We start from the raw sequence: 17,842 nt of genomic DNA, 5'->3' as shown, positions 1-17,842 counted from the left end.
CCGCAGATTCTTCTGGCAGTAAATCCACCTCTAAACAAAGTCTTTGCATAGGCTTTGTAAGGATTCACGCCACACCTTAATTCTAGGTGTAAACGCAGCTTGAGACTATAATAATGTTAACCACGTCTCCCCCCCCCCCCCCCCCCCTCCCCAGTGGACCTGCTGGAGCTGGGCGTGGCCCAGAGCACCTTCGAGCAGCACAAGCTGACCAAGAACAGCCAGCAGCTCGCGGTGCCTGACGTCATCAACTGCCTGACGTCGGTGTACCACGGCCTGGAGCAGCAGCACAAAGACCTGGTCAACGTGCCGCTCTGCGTCGACATGTGCCTCAACTGGCTGCTCAACGTCTTCGACACGTGCGTTGGACGCACACACACACACAGACACATACACACGCGCGCACACACACACGCACACACGCACACGAGCACACGCCCACAGTGATGTGCCCTGGTGGATGCCTATGAGCTAATTGACTATAAATTAACTTTCTTACCAGTCAGGTACTGATTGCGGCGTCGCCACCGCCGCCGTGAAATAATAATTGCTTTGTATCGTGATCGGAACCCGCAGACACGCCTATCTGCTTCCCAAGCGTCACACTTGTCACTGGGAGACATGTGCGGGCACACACACACACACACACACACACACACACACACACACACACACACACACACACACACACACACACACACACTCTTTTACAGACTTAATGGTATGCATATTAACTGAATTGTACATGTCGTTCATTAACTCATTTGTCCTCCTGTGTGTGTGTGTGTGTGTGTGTGTGTGTGTGTGTGTGTGTGTGTGTGTGTGTGCTGGCGGCATCCACAGCGGTCGCAGTGGGAAGATCCGCGTCCTCTCCATGAAGATCGGGCTGCTCTCCCTCTCCAAGGGCCACCTGGAGGAGAAGTACAAGTGTACGTGGAGTTTCCTGGAAATTGGCTTCAACACACTCTCTCACACACAGACACAGACGCACTCCCGAGCTCCCCGACATACACACCTTATCAGTTCCCCCTCCGTCCTTCCCCCCCCCCCCCCCCCCTCCCAGCGGTAATAATCAGTGAGAGGAGCCACAGATAGGATGTGTTTTTCTCATGTGCTTCTCTTTAATGAGACCCCCACCCCCTCCTCCTCTTCTGCCCACACTACCCCGTTCTGCCGCTCCATTAGATCCTTCCCTCTCTTCTTACTTCTGCTTTTGCCTGGCGTGTTGAGGGTGTTCAGGGACAGTCTACTTAGACGGAGAGGAATCGTTTCTCCTAGCGGTGTGGTGGCCGTCTTCTGAGCCCTCCCTCTGCTGCCATCGCTACCAAACAGAGCCCTCCCCGATTCTCCTTTTCTCCCTCTATAAACGTTTCTCCCTTCCTCCGTCCGCTCATGCTCCACTCTTCCTTTCGCCTCCCCTCCCTCTCTCTCATTCACTTGATTCCTCTGTCTTTGTCCCTCCATTCTTTGCTCTCATTCTCTGTCTCCCCGTATATGCCTCTCTCTCTCTATCCCTCCCTCTTTCTCTCTCTCTCTGTATCTTCTGTGCCCCTGTCCATCTCTCTTTCTCCTCAATTTCTCTCTGCGACTGTCTTTCTCTCTCTCATTCTCTCTGTGTCTGTCTCTTTATCTGTCGCTCTCTGTGTCTGTCTCTCTTTCTGCTTCCCTGTCTCTATCTGTCGCCCTCTCTCTCTCTCTCTCTCTCTTTCTGCATACCTGTCTCTCTATCTTTCGCCCTCTCTCTGGCGCTCTCTGTGTCTCCATCTCTCTCTCTGCATCTGTCTCTCTTGCTCCATCTCTCTCTCTGTCGTTCTCTCTGCGTCTCTGTCTCTCTATCTGTCACCGTCTCTCTGTGTCTCTCTCTCTGCGTCCCTGCCCCTCTATCTGTCACCCTCTCTCTGTCTCTGTCTCTATCTGTCACTGTCTCTCTGTGTCTCTCTCTCTGCGAACCTGCCCCTCTATCTGTCGCCCTCTTCTCTGTCGCCCTCTTCTCTGTCTCTGTCTCTCTCTCTGTCGCCCTCTCTCTGTCTCTCTCTGCATATCCCCCTCCCTGACACCGTCCCTGGGCCTATTCGTTCCGCTGGCACTTTTTATTAGGCTGAGAAGCATGCTTGATTGCGCACCGTCCTCCTCTAGATTCTCATTGGCTGTCAGGCCCGCGCCCGTAGTGGCGCCAGGCATCGCAGTCACACACACACGCAGGCATGCACGCAAGCATGCCAGACGCACACACACACGCACACACACACACATTGAATTGAGCCCAACTTTCTGCAATTTACCGTTCACTTTGTGAGGGAGGTATAAAATATACACAAATTCTTGCAGAAAGTAAGAGGCTATGTGTAACCCCTGGGAGTCGGATTAGTGTGTGTGTGTGTGTGTGTGTGTGTGTGTGTGTGTGTGTGTGTGTGTGTGTGTGTGTGTGTGTGTGTGTGTGTGTGTGTGTGTGTGTGTGTGTGTGATGGCGACATCTACTCTAGTGTCCCAGAGCTTTCCTCATGAAAGCATCCCTACTACTGCTCCCACAACCATTACTCCTGTCCTCGTGCTTACATCAAGGCAAGCTTTCCACACACTGTCTTTCAACACACACACAAACATACACACACGCACACACACCTCGAGACTCCATCAACGGTAGACGCACGCAGCTTTGCGGAACAGCGACATTAAGTTACAGCAGGGGCTGGTGTGTCGGGGTGCCTCGCGGAGATCAAAACCCAACGTGGAACCGAACAGAAGAAGTGCGTCGGCCCACCGAGCTCTTATCCCCCCCTCCCAGCCCCGCTGCCTTTCCCTTCCCTCAGCATCACTCCTCTTCATGCCTCCCCTGCGTTCTAACCCCCTCGACTTCAGTCCCCTCTCCTCCCACCAGCGGTGCAAGCAGAGTGGTTCTGTGTTCAGCTCTGTAGAGGCACGGTATCTGCTGCAGGATAAACAACCCCGTCTTCAACCCCCTTTCTCCCAGCCCTCTCTCCTCGTCGCTGCGCGGGGCGATGAGGGCCCACGTTCATGGCGCTGCGTGTCTGAGGGTTAAGGGGTTTTCAAACGCTACAACAACAATAAAAGAAGTAGAGAGCAGACGAGATTGTGTCGCGTTGTCCCCCATCTCACCCCCAGTGGGTCCCGAGATGTTTTATCTTGTTTGCCTCAAGTTCCCCTCCATGGACACTCACCCACCAGACTTGATTGTCTTTCAGCTAATATTATGCTATTATGATTTAGCATTGTTATTATGAATTTTGCAGCGGCCTAGGTTTATAAAATGGAAGACGCTGAGGCATTCCTTCGTCTTCTATCATTCGATCATCATCAGCAACAATCAACGTTTATAAAACGTTACAAATTCAACAAAAGCGATATCTATATTTTTACTTTGTTTTTGATTTTTTGTCCAAACAAGGAAAAAATCCAAATCTCTGCAAGCAGCCCAAGGAACCTGCTCTGACGTACTCCTGGTTGGGAGTCAGAGTCTGTGTACCTCTGTATCTAAGCCCACTCTCTCTCCCCCCTCCAGACCTGTTCAACCAGGTGTCGTCGGCGGGGGACACGTGTGACCAGAGGCAGCTGGGCCTCCTGCTGCACGACGCCATCCAGGTCCCGCGGCAGCTGGGCGAGGTGGCCGCCTTCGGGGGCTCCAACATCGAGCCCAGCGTCCGCAGCTGCTTCCAGCACGTAAGTCCCCCCCCCCCCTCCCTCCCCTACGGTGCCCCCCGGATGGGCAAAACACCCGCAGGCGCCTCCTCAGTGTTTAGAGGCATTTGGCCGTGGCCTGGGAGAATGCTCAAACTCGTTGTTTGAAACAATGCATGATAGGCGATGACTTACTTTGCCACTTTGATCCAAGAGAGGTTTTATGATTCAAGAGTGACATTAATGCGTCTCCTGTCCTTGATGATCTTGTGAACACTCAGCGCTCCCACACATGCACTCAAACATGTGATGAAAAGTAATGACTCGTCACTGGGAATATAAAATGGAAATGTTTGAGTCATTGCGATGATAAAGGTATTTTTTAAGGCGTTGTGATAATGGAGACACAGCTTGTGTCATTGATAACCTTGTTGTCGAGATTGACAAAGAGCCATTATTCCTTTATTTGTTATCATAAAAGGAGCTTTTTTTTTGTTGTCGATGCGACTGGGGACAGAGGAGGGGCGTGTGGGGAGTTTGGAGTGGAACCGCTGAAACTTGCTGGAGTCATTGGAACGGCCTCGCTCACCTCCTCCTCCAGCCATGCGGGCCCCTCTCGCCCTCCCCCGCGGGCTTTAATAATAAACAAACAGCGCTCACCTCTCCGCTGCCCTGTCCGTCTCCCGGCTTGCTTTATAGCCGCCGAGCCAACCCCAATTTTTCCCGGCTTTATCTGCGGCGCTGCACACACAGTTTAACGACGTCTTCATCCCGCGAGGCCTCCTCCTCCTCCTCCTCCTCCTCCTCCTCCTCCTCCTCCTCTTCCTCCCACTTTTTCTTTGCCCTGACTCATGCTGCTTCGGCGGCTGTAAATTGGGAGTCGGGACGTTTGGAAATTAAGAAGTTGTAAATTTCGAGCGCTTCTTCTTCTTCTTCTGCCCCATTTTTTTCCCCCCAAACGGCGACCACTGGAGCGGGGCTGGCATAGGGGATCGGACCCAGCGGTGGCGGGACTGTTTGCAGAAAGAAATGCTGTATCATAACTCCAGTCACTTCCTCCTTTCCTTCAACCCCCTCGTCTCCACCATTAGCACATCAATATGCACATGCTCTCGGAGAGCCGTACACGATCGCACACCATGACAAGAGCTGCCTGCAGTGGTGGCCATTAATCATGCTGTCATCACCCCCCATACGCGCATGCTGGGGATGCGAACACACACACACACACACTCACTCACAACTCTGGGATGCTTACGCAAAGCACAAACTTGCACGAACACACGCACACACACGCACTAACACCACCGTGGCAATTACTAACACATAGACACATGGGCAAACACTGCACATCACTTTTTCACCTACCAGTGCTGGCACACACACGCGCACACAAATTCTCACACACTGGGACACAAACACACACACACACGCACATACTAGGACACACACTAACATCCGTGTGCCACTCTCTAACACATACACACATGCAAATACAGAGCACATCCCTGCCCAAGCCCTCTCCCCATGCACACACCTGTCCACACACACACAGTCACACACACGTATGCGCACGCACACACACACTCACTAACAACCCTGCAACCCGTGTCGGTGCTCGACCCGCGAGTGTCGGCGCAGTGCCACCCCGGACCGTTTATGATGTAATGAGTGTGTGATTGAAGAGTCTGACCTCAATAAATATGTCCCCTCTCACTCATCAACCTCCCCAGACACACCTCTCATCACTCCGATTGTCCTCCCCGTACCCTCATGCCCCATAGACCCCACCCCAGGGTGTCATTAATCTGTGGGGGAGGGGGGGGGGGAAGCACTGAGCTAGGCTTAGTAAAGGTTAAAGTAAAGGGTGTAAAACCAGAGACTGGTCAGCTCGTATATTTACTTTTGGCGATGGCTTCTCACTGCATCATCACCGGTATCGATGGTGCAAGCAAAGTAGGGAGGACTCCACTCAGCCATAAAAAGTCTGGTGCCTGGGAGTGGAGGTGCTCTGGGGATGTTAAGTCAAATGGCCGGTGGCGAGGGAGGGAAAGAGTGTGTCTTGCCCTCGGGCTCTGAATCAGGGCTACTCGTCCTCTGGCCTCCTGTTGGACGGGTGGGGTCTTTCAAACAATGCAGTCAGTCAGTCAGTCAGTGTTTACGTGTCATTTTGAGGAACACGTCCTGCCTGCAGAGTGTTATTGAAGAAACCAACAGCCACCACCTACTCACTCATATCTATACGGCCTCTGGTTGGTTCACTCGAAGAGCTTTATTTCTGTTCATTCTGAGATTGCTCGCTACGCTGTTGTTCAGCCGGCTGCTTTGTGCAGCGACCTCCCGTTGCCCTCTCCACTCGTTAGAGAAGGGGGAGTGCAAGGGTTGCCTCCTGCTTATCCAGCAGCTATGGACCTAATGGCGAGACTCAAATCTGAACAACAACGTAATGCAATGGTGAAGTACGTCTGAGGGACGAGAGTGTGCGCCATAGTCTCTAGCATGGGGTAACCTTCGGCTGAATGTCGGAATGAGCAAGATTCAGTTTTTTTGTCATGCCAACATAATTACAAGCAGCATTCGCGTACAGCAATGAAATACCCGATGCTTGAATATCTCAGGGTAGCTCGACAGGGCAAACCAACTAATATCAAACAGAACGGTTATTAAAACATTAAACGCTATTAAGGGCTTTGGAGTTTGAGATGAATGCCTTGAAGCCAAAATATACTTTTTTTTGGCTACCGTTACTTTTTTAGTCCACATACTAACGGTATAATGGATATTTTCCTGAAGCCTGAAGGCATGAAGAAAAGTAAACGCATGAAAAATATGGCAATTACAATTTTATCGGCATCTATTTGAAAACACTCAACGTGAATAAGTAGCCCATAAACTGTTTTAAATAGTTGAGTTTCTGTCCACAATTCAAACCACTAGTCTTCCACAGGGAAGTAATTTAAATATACGTCCACGTTTACTAGACCTTAAGGTAACAAGCGGAGAGTAACAACCCATCCCTGGTCCATTTGAGTGAGCCCCCGTATATCGTTTGGGCTGGCGGGTTGACACCTCAGCCACAAGCTTTATATCTCTCTCTCTCGGTTTGCTGTGGACTTTAATGGGGTTGCTGCCTGGAACACCAACCGACCCCTGCAAAGGGCTCCCCCGCGGTCCTAACGCCCTGTGTGTTTGTTTCCGTCAGGTGGGTAACAAGGTGGAGCTGGAGCCCAGGCAGTTTGTGGACTGGATGCGCATGGAGCCGCAGTCCATGGTGTGGCTGCCCGTGCTGCACCGCGTGGCCGCCGCCGAGACGGCCAAGCACCAGGCCAAGTGCAACATCTGCAAGGAGTGTCCCATCGTGGGCTTCAGGTAAATGCATGCACACACACACACACACACACAAAGACACGCACACACACACACACTAATCTATCTTGGATCTTTCATGCACTTCCCCTCGAAAAAGACACACGTATACATGAATATAGACAGTAAGAATCTCTCTAAAACACAATAGAGATCGCGTGCACTGAAACACAAATCCTATTAGCGTTATATATGCTATGTGATGCATACACACTCACATACGCACACTTTAGGTTACATTCAAGGGGGGAGCACTTCTGATGTGGGACAGCTAGACCGTATGGTCCAAGCCGCTGCTGCTCTTTCTCCAATTCCGGCAATGCTTTCATCCAAACGCTTTTCAGTCTTCCAATGTTTACGCCGCGAGCCAAGATGAGCAGTGACACGGAAACCCACGTCACAGAAATCCGGCGAGCGTGTGCTCTTCTTCTGCCCAGAAAGAGCTTGTTTGACAGAGGAGAGCTTAACCCCCCGGAGGGAGATGCTTAACATCGGAGAAAACGTCCACCAAGCGATCGAAAAGATACAATCGTGGATGCACTTTTGGACAGCATGCGTCGGTCCATGCTAAGTAGTGGGAAGGGGGGGGGACATCCAGTCAGACGTTTGACGAAAGCACAACGCTCGACGAAGCACAACGCTCCCCGGCCTTGTCAGTGATCGATGGGGGGGGGGGAATGGGGGGCGAGGGAATAACTCATTGGCTGGAGTGAGGGCAGCCGGGGCAGTGCTGGTCATTTTGTGAGGCTGCTGGTGTTGAGCCCCGCGCCACACACCCTCTGAAGTGCAACTTCTCCCGGCCAACCAGGAGGGACGGTGGTGGGGACGCCCTCCAAAGCCAATCCTCGCAGTGAAACTAAACCTGAACTAAAACGATTAATTAAGGGTATTAGCGGCCTGCTCTTCTGAAGGTGAAACCCCCCCTTCCACTAATATGCTGCACGTCAACGTGTAATGGTGCGTTTGACGCGCCGGTGTCTTGGGCACGGCTCCGGCCTCTGATGTATGGGCTCTCGTAGATCATCACTGTCCCTCTCTCACTCACCCTCTCTCGCTCTCCTATGGGCTAACCTTGAGAGAGAGAGCGAGAGCTAGAGAGGGGGAGAGAGCTAGAGAGGGGGAGAGAGCTAGGGAGAGAGAGAGGGAGGGGGAGGGGGAGGGGAAGAAAGAGAGAGAGAGAGAGAGATGAAGGAGCAGATCCGTTGACTGTCAGGGGCCCCGTTCTCCGTTAAGAGGGCCTTAATGGCCCAGCCGTCGAGGACGGCCACCGCTAGCGATGTAGCCGTTTGTCGCGCGCGCCGCGGCCACGCCCCTTTTGCCCATGCGTCCCACGGATGAATAACGGGGCACTTAAGTGGAGATCTACGGCATATACGCCCCACAGGCATAGACGGTAATGTGTTTTATCGCTGGACCCACTGACTCACACACTCGCACACACACACACACACACACGCATGCGTACACGCTCATGCATGTCCACACACAATGCACACAAGCGTCAACACACACACACACACACACACACACACACACACACACACACACACACCGGCCACACACTAGTTCCACTAGCCATTAGTTGCGGTCTGTCTTCCTTTGTGGCTGTGTCCACTATATATCTGCTCTTATCTCCTACTTCGTCCGCCGCCCCTGCCCCGCTCTTCCCTTTTGTCCGGGCTACTCCATCTTGCCCCGTGTCACTCCGCTCAGCTCCAGTTTTGTCTGGCTGCCTCTGTGTGCCCCATGTGTCTGTCTCCGGCTCCCTCCTTCACTCACACACACTTGTGTTTGGCTCACACTGTGGGTCTCTCTCGCTCTCCCTCAAAGTCTCTGTCCTTCTCTGTAATTGAATGTGTGTCCTTTGCGCCGTCTCGGGCTGCATTTTTCTTGCTCCCTCTCTCTACGCTCTTATCTCTCACACTGCTCCTATTCTTCCTCTTCTGTGACTTTATGTCTCACTTTTTGTTTCTGCCACATTATGTCTCTCATACTTTTGTCTCAATGTCTCTTTCTACCTCTCACTTTGTGGCTCTATGTCTCCCTCTCTCTTTCACATTGTCACTCTGTCTCACTCTCACACGCTGTCTGTCTCTCACACGTTGTGTCTCTGTGTCTCTCCAACAATGTGTCTCTATGGCTCTCTCTTTCACACGCTGTGTCTCTATGTCTCTCTCCAACATTGTGTCTCTATGTCTCTCTCTCACATTGTGTCTCTATGTCTCTCTCCAACATTGTGTCTCTGTCTCTCTCTCACATTGTGTCTCTATGTCTCTCTCTCACATTGTGTCTCAATGTCTCTCTCTCACATTGTGTCTCTATGTCTCTCTCCAACATTGTGTCTCTGTCTCTCTCTCACATTGTGTCTCTATGTCTCTCTCTCACATTGTGTCTCTATGTCTCTCTCTCACATTGTGTCTCTGTCTCTCTCCAACATTGTGTCTCTGTCTCTCTCTCTCGTATTATGTCTCTATGTCTCTGCCTCTCACATGCTGTTTCTCAAATGTCTCCGTCTCCCTCTCACATTGTGTCTCGTGTCTCTCTCACACATTGTCTCTATGTCTCTCTCTCACACGCTGTGTCTCTGTCTCTCATTCACACATTGTCTCTATGTCTCTCTCACACATCTTGTCTTTCTCTCTCTCACACATTGTCTCTATGTCTCTCTCTCACACGCTGTGTCTCTGTCTCTCATTCACACATTGTCTCTGTCTCTCTCTCACACCCTGTGTCTCTATGACTCTCTCACACATTGTCTCTATGTCTCTCTCTCACACCCTGTGTCTCTATGTCTCTCTCTCTCTCACACACATTGTCTCTATGTCTCTCTCTCACACCCTGTGTCTCTATGTCTCTCTCTCTCACACATTGTCTCTATGTCTCTCTCTCACACCCTGTGTCTCTATGTCTCTCTCTCTCACACATTGTCTCTATGTCTCTCTCTCACACCCTGTGTCTCTATGACTCTCTCTCACACATTGTCTCTATGTCTCTCTCTCTCACACCCGGTGTCTCTATGTCTCTCTCTCTCACACATTGTCTCTATGTCTCTCTCTCACACATGTCTCTGTCCCCCAGGTATCGCAGTCTGAAACACTTCAACTATGACGTGTGTCAGAGCTGCTTCTTCTCCGGGCGAACCGCCAAGGGCCACAAGCTCAACTACCCAATGGTGGAGTACTGCACGCCGGTGAGAGTCGCACGCATGCCCACGCCCACGCGCGTAATCAAACACACCACACACACACACACACACACACACACACACACACACACACACACACACACACACACACACACACACACACACACACACACACACACACACACATCTAGTGGCTCATTTCCTATCTCTTTTCCACAGGCTCATATACTCTGTGAATTAATTTAATTAAACCCTCCCTGTGCTACTCACACATTAGTGTATGCACATACACACACACACAGACACACACGTTTTGTAGCGCTTTATCCTTATCATTCATTAGGGCTGTTCATTTATTAGAGTAATAGTCACTCCTGTTAACCCCCAGAATATATTACATGCTTGGTTTGAATACCCAGACACATACACACACACACACACACACACACACTATGTCTATCACATCATACAATGAGGTTACACCCTGGAAGACCCACAGAGACCCCGGCCACTCCGGCCTCCATTCTCTTCCCCACACCACTCTGTCAATTGGTCTGATTCCCCGCAACTGCTCTCTGTCCAAATTGGTTTCACATGGACCAATGTGTGAAGCCTCTCTCTCCTCTTCTGTTCTGTTCTGTTCTCTTTCTCTTTCTCTCGCTCTCGCTCCCAGTCTGGTTAACTTTCGCTCTCTTCCTTTGAATCCATCTCTCTCTACCTCCCTCTTTCTCTCTTATAACAGAGTGTGTGATTTATAATTTCTCCCTGAAAAGCGATATTCCTCCTTGCTCTTCACGAGGCAGAAGAATAGAGGAGAGGAAGACTCTGGGAGTGAGATTGACTGTATTCTCTCCTTCAGAGGGGGTTTGTTCCACAAGCCTGCCACACAAAGTGATGCTTTCTCCTTTATCTCCTGGCCTGTTTTACACATTGTGCATCGCGCTCGCTGTCCTACATCTCCGCCAGTGCTAGGCACTAAAAGTCTGAGTGTGTTGGCAAACTCGTTACTGGAGCGCCATGCTGTCCTCGGGGCTTACACTTCTAACAACATGTTCTCCAGTCCTCTTCCCGCGTCTCGCTAACAAAGTACAAAGTACCCCTCAACAACCCAAAACAACATTGTCAAGCTGTTCCTGTATCTACTGTCTATTTTCATTTATGTGTCAATGCCACACATTTTGAGACGATAATTACGCACTCTGCGACTGTTGTAATCTGAGCGGCTGTGGCTGGGAGCGGCCATTTTGAAGCAGCCATTTAGTTTCTCCGCAAATTGAGACTGGAGGCACCTCCAACCTTGGCGGAGGATGTCGGCTCGGGGATGTGTGAGCGATGAGCAGTGTCGGTTAATGAAGACGTTCTTCAAGCTTTTAATTTGGAAGCGTGGCCGAAGCGAGCGGTGCCGACGCCATTCCTCCCCTAACTCGCTGGCCTTGCTGTGCTTGGCCGCGTCAGTGTGGGGCGACGTCCCCTGAAGCGACGGCGACAGCCTCTGAATGGCGCTCATAAACTAAAAGCTCTCGTGGATTACTGCTTATTTCTTGCGAGGCAAACAAAACACAGTTTGTTTATGCCTTCCCCTTAACTGAAATCTGTCAGGTTTCTCAATTTCCAAGCCCCCCCCCCCCGGTTATTAAATCAAGGATTGGATAATTAAGTACAGTGGTTTGCTGAAGAAGAAGAAAATAAAAGCCCTACTCTTTCTCTAGTTTCAGTCTTTTTTCAGATAATAATGTAAAGAATATGTAGCATATTGATATGGATAGTTATGGATAATAGTAATGTATCTCACAGTTATATGCACACACTGGGCCAGCGGCAGTGTGTGTTGTCATCTGAGTAATGGAGTGGAAAGCTCCCCACCTTTCAACCGTCTGTCTTTTGCTGTTGTTAAGCAGTCGCTGGTAAACAGAGAGACCTACTCTGCATTAAGACGCCTGCAGCTAGGGAGCAGGTAGGGGGGGGGGGGCGGGCACCTGTTGACGGAGGCCTACAGGTAAGCCGGTGACACACTCTAAATGTCACAACGCTCACATCCCTCCCACCTCCCATCGAAAGTGTGCCGGGCCACTCAGGAGCTGGGACAAACTTGACGCAAACCCCTCTGTCTCCCTCCCCCCCCCCCCCCCTAATCCTCCTCTGCAAGCCCTCCGCTTTTTTGAGGCTGGATAATTGCTTGTTTCCCAATCTATGTCACGTTTTAGGTTGTGTGTTGGTAAATAAGCCATGGGAAATCTTTATAGTCAGCTCACTGCCTCGCTTCTGTCAACTTGGGGTGTGTGTGTGCATGCTTGTCTGTGCGTGTGTGTGTGTGTGTCTGTGTGCGTGCGTGGGTGTCTATGTGTGTGCGTGGGTACATTTGTCCAGGGGGATTGATTGTCAATTGCCTGTGCAGAAAGCACTCGGACGGGGGGGAAAACACTTGCAAATGATCTCGTTAGCAAAACACGGGCAAACACTAATATATTTAATGTAACTAATAATCTACATCCTCTCTCTCTCTCTCTCTCTCTCTCTCTCTCTCTCTCTCTCTGGCTCTCTCTCTCTCTGGCTCTCTCTCTCTCTGGCTCTCTCTCGCTCTCTTTATATCGCCAGACCACGTCGGGAGAGGACATGCGTGACTTCACCAAGGTGCTGAAGAACAAGTTCCGCTCCAAGAAGTACTTTGCCAAGCACCCGCGGCTGGGCTACCTCCCTGTGCAGACAGTGCTGGAGGGAGACAACATGGAGACGTACGTCCCGGATCTAGTGAAAACACACAACACATATTTGCATTGGTTTCTGTGGCTTTGTGCGTATATCTATATTTATACATATGGAGAGGAGGAGAAAGTGTTTGTCGTTTCATTTGGTCGGCATTCAACTTGTGATTCCACGATGGACCCCAGCCCCTACCGCCCAAAAAGTATAAACATGGAAGGGCGGGGAGAACACACACACACACACACACACACACACACACACACACACACACACACACACACACACACACACACACACACACACACACACACACACACACACACACACTAAATTCTACTGAGGAGAGTGTGTGTTTGGGTGTAGCTCGGAGTGGGAGAGAGCGTAGCAATCTATATTTGTGGGTTTATTTGGCTGTGAGCCCGGCCTTTACCTGGTTACGTTCCCAGAGCTATACATCTCTCTGGCGGGTGGCTGACTGCTCGCCGGATGGCTGGATGGCTGGCTGACTGACTGCCTTAATTGCTGGTTGACTGACTGTACGGCTGGCTGGCATGCCCGCTGACTGACTGACTGCTGGCCGGTTGGCAGGATGGCTGGCTGGCTGGCCGGTTGGCTGGCTGACTGGCTGGCTGGCTAGCTGTGGTCTCGATGACAGGCCCTGATTTACCGGGCTGGGGGTTTACCAGCAGACCGTTTACCAGCAACACGTTATGCAAATGAACGGAGCAGAACTCCGCCCAGCTGTGGAGCCGTTGAATTATGGTCCTCCACCGCACCCTGGGATCCATTTCTATTTTAATGCACCAACGCGTTAAGTCGTTTCTCTTCGGCACCTCACAAATGTCCTGTCAGCCAGTGTGTACGTGTCTGTCAGTCTGGGGACGGTAATCATAGAGCTGTCGTCCCTCCTTTTATAAATCCACCCGTTGCTTTTAGCCTTCCGCGCGGATACTGTATCTGCTTTATCCGTTTTCCTTCCTGGATGTCATTCTAAGCGTAAAGGATGTCGACGCCTCGCGCCGGCTCCACTCATCACGTCCCTGCGTTGCCTGGCCTCCCCGGCACAAACAACAATACTAAACAAACTACGATAACACACAGACTAAGACGAGGAGCACCGCCCTTCAGGGGACATCCACGTGAGGTGGACACATAAGAACGCTCACGACTCTCAGTCCTTCTGCTTACTTTCTCTCGCTCTCCCCTGCCTCTCTGTACCTCTCGCAATGACTATCTCCTCTCTCTGTCTCCGCCCCTCTAGCTATAACCTCAACCTGTCCCTCCCACGTCCTGTCACTCCTCTCCCTGTGTCTTTGCCGTATCCTCTCTGTCACCCTTGTTCTCTCTCTCTCTCTCTCTCTCTTTCTCTCTCTGTCTCTGCCTCTGTCTCCGTCTCTCTCTCTCTTTCTCGCTCTCGCTCTCTCTCTCTCTTCTCTCATGCTCTCTCTCTCCCTCTGTCTGTGTGTGTGTGTGTGTGTGTGTGTGTGTGTGTGTGTGTGTGTGTGTGTGTGTGTGTGAACAACCGCCCTGTCATCGTCCCCTCGCCTGACAAACACAGCACACCACCAAAATGTCTTGCCAAAATGGGCAGAGGGGGATGTGGGAGAGAGTCACGCCCTTGGCGTCGCAACTGTCTTCTCTCTCGCTGCTGGGGAGATGAGGACATGCCCGGTGCTCCCGGTGCTCTCTTCCCCACTGTTTACACACAGGGATGACTCGGGTCATTTTTCATTTAAATCCCGTTAAGGGAGCGGGATACGGGTGTGATCGGTTACCGGGGAGATGCCATTCAACCCAACGCCCACTAGTGTTTTGCTTCTCACATTCACGAGCCTCCAGACAACCTCCATCCACAAGTTAATAAACGCATGCACTAGGTCACTGCCAAGGTCAATTCTCTGTTCCCTCCCCTGGTACTCCCAAAGTATTCTAATATTTTTATTTGATTTGTTTTGTGTGCCACTCGCACACAATCTGCATGCGTAAAATATCTATACCGGTAATTATACAATGATAATGGATCCGTCCAAACGTTGGAAAAGAATTGAATATATATTTTCAACAATCCGAATCTTAAGGGTTCCCTCTGGGACTTTGGAGCTTGTCAAAGTGGCTTCCAACGACACTGCAAGCCGAGTGAGAGGATAGAGGGAAGTGGCTCGCTGGTATTTTCTCACCCGCTAAATGCACTGTCTCACCAAATAGCTTCTCCGCCACGCTTTTCTGACACCCACTCTGGTTTTTCTGCACCTTGAGCGAACAGATCGCCACCCACTCACGCCGCCCACGGAAATCTTTACCTAATTACACGGCTTGGTAAAGGTTGAGCTACATTCGATCATTCAAACAAAGAGCTAGTGATTGCCCTCCTCCAACTCTAAACCTATACTAAGAGACACCGGTCTCATTTAAATACATTATGAGTTTATTTGTCATTCCAACCGAAGACCTATGGAATAATGGAAAAAAAAAAGATCATACAATAGTATGTATAATAATATACACTATATGACTCCCGTAACTCAGACACATTTCGGTTGTACTGCCCATATAAGAGTGCAGCTATATACAAAGTTGTATGACCAAAGTCGGTGTGAGAAGATTTTGGCATGCAGCAATTTCGCTCCACAGTGATTATTCCCTTTATTCTATGCAAATACTTTTCAAAGAGTTGGTGACACAATCAATATTCTCTTAATGGTAATCCCCTACTGGCACAAACTTGAATTGCCATATACATCTTTCAGCATGTAATCCTTTGACACTATCCTGCCAATCGCACAGAAATCCTTAGATATCAACATCACAGCATTTCAAAGGCTTTCTGCGGACTCATTACAACCTTCACCGGATCTGAAGTGTGGTTACCTTCTTCCGGGTGGGTCCATCTCCACACTATCGGCAGCGTCTGCAGTGAGTGAGCTGCTCAATTTTGACTTTGAGATCCACAAAGACCACATGGGGCCCGTCGGATGTGCTTTGATATGCTTCAAATTGGGCATTTGTTAAAGCAGCCTTTACCCGGGCGTGGCTTATATCCAAGTTTGTTCAAGCCGCAGTTGTTAGCAAGTGCAGCTTATGCACAATGTAATGTCTATATTAGTGCAACTACGGTAAAACTCTAGATAACAAATGTCAAACTTTTCCTAATTGGAGCCAAACGACTGACAGGGAAAGTGTGTAAAACTGGTGACATAATTTGACCCTGTTAACGCGCCGATAAATTGAGCTGAAATTAAGAGCCATAGTAATGCCCTGAAATAATAACTAGTGATGTCCTGCTGGCTTCAGAGACAATAACAGTTAAAAAACACATTGATCTCTGCGGAGAGTGATTTGAGTTTCCAGTCCTCCACTAATGGCCGTGAGTTAAAAGCGGTGAAAACCTTGCTATTGATTGTTGTCTTCCGTAGCGGCGGTTATTATCGGTTTTTATTTAACGATTTTGCGGTTGACGTCGCTGTGTATGAACATCTAAATGCTCTGGAATAAAATGCATTCTCAGGGCCTTTCAGGGTGTCACAGTATCCTACTGGCGTTAATGATGTCTCCTCTGACAAAATGTGGGTGTTACTTTACATCCTCAGCCTTTAGCTCTCTCTCTCTCTCTCTCTCTCGCTCTCTGTCTCTCACTCTTATACTCTCTCCCTCTCTCGCTCAGTTTTTTCTTACTTTTCTGCCTGACTCTTGTCTTTGTCTACCTATTTCTCTTATCCCTCTCTTGCTGACTTTCATCCCCTATATATTTGTCAGTTCTTTTTCTGCTATACCACAACCATCCCTCTCACTCTATCTCCCCCCACACCTACACCCATCTCTCTCTCTCTCTCTCTCTCTCTCTCTCTCTCTCTCTCTCTCTCTCTCTCTCTCTCTCTCTCTCTCTCTCTCTCTCTCTCTCTCTCTCTCTCTCTCTTCCCCCAAAGCCCCACACCCACCCAAGAATCTACAGGGCCAGCACTGTCTTACTGTCTTTTGTCTGACATGTTTGAGGAGGTGTCTGGTTTGAGAATACGTGGCAGGCTGTGGTAACACACACACACAGCTTCGATTTTTTCACAAATCTATCTTTGGTATTGCTGCCGATGCAGGGATTGACACATTAGACGCTTGTCTTGGCAATGGATCGCGCTATCGGCTGCCAGTCACGTCCAAAATTGCTAGTGGGCAAGGAGGCTGTCGTGTGTCCCCACGGAGCAGTTGAAAAGCTAATTTGAAAACCGGGCAGAGTGCAGGTCTACGTTTCACAATGGCCATTATTTGAATGGCACTCTCCAAATTGAACTTATTTTTTTGCTTTTGAATTTCGGGGGCTGTTTCCACGGTCGATTAGGTCCACTCCATCACCGTGAATGGGAATATTAAGCCCAATGTTTTTTATTTGTTTATTAAACCCTGCTGTGTGTGCACAAAGCGATTTTTGGGTTTATGAAAAAAGTGAGAAAATAAAATCTGACCGAAGTTCAGGAAACCTGCACTCTGCCCGGTTTTCCAAAAATTTGGCCAACTGGGTCCTCTGAAGCAGAGCTCAGAGGACCCTCTCTCTCTCTCTCTCTCTCTCTCTCTCTCTCTCTCTCTCTCTCTCTCTCTCTCTCTCTCTCTCTCTCTCTCTTCGCTTCATCGCGGTTCATTTCCTATAGCCGCTAGATCCCTCTCGGTTTCAAAGCCTTTCCGCTCTTGCACACTTTATTTCTATTACTCCCACACTCAGTGATACCATCCCTCTCTCCTTCTCTGCTTTGCCTCTCTCTCTCTCTCTCTCTCTCTCTCTCACTCTGTCTCTCTCTCTCTCTCCGTGTCTCTCTCCGTGTCTCTCTCTCCGTGTCTCTCTCCGTGTCTCTCTCTCCGTGTCTCTCTCTCTCCGTGTCTCTTTCCGTGTCTCTCTCCGTGTCTCTCTCTCTCCGTGTCTCTCTCTCTCCGTGTCTCTCTCTGTGTCTCTCGGCCCTTAACTAGTCCCCGCCAGTTTTACGAGGTGCCGCTCCCATCTGAAGGTTAAAA

The 17,842-nt window shown here is 50.1% G+C and overlaps 1 protein-coding gene across 1 annotated transcript in view; it reads left to right on the top strand.

Annotated features, from left to right (window-relative positions):
* The window catches only part of utrn (utrophin), a 159,392-nt gene that overhangs the window by 118,588 nt on the left and 22,962 nt on the right, over nt 1-17,842 (top strand). Inside the window, 6 exon segments of the mRNA XM_060042427.1 lie at nt 155-356; nt 841-926; nt 3,518-3,675; nt 6,836-7,002; nt 10,078-10,189; nt 12,740-12,876. Coding sequence (XP_059898410.1) covers nt 155-356; nt 841-926; nt 3,518-3,675; nt 6,836-7,002; nt 10,078-10,189; nt 12,740-12,876 — 862 coding nt within the window.

Source organism: Gadus macrocephalus, chromosome 21 (assembly GCF_031168955.1).
Source record: "Gadus macrocephalus chromosome 21, ASM3116895v1".
NCBI lineage: Eukaryota > Metazoa > Chordata > Actinopteri > Gadiformes > Gadidae > Gadus > Gadus macrocephalus.
Note: the sequence above shows the minus strand (reverse complement) of the source record. Positions and strands in the feature narration are given on the sequence as shown.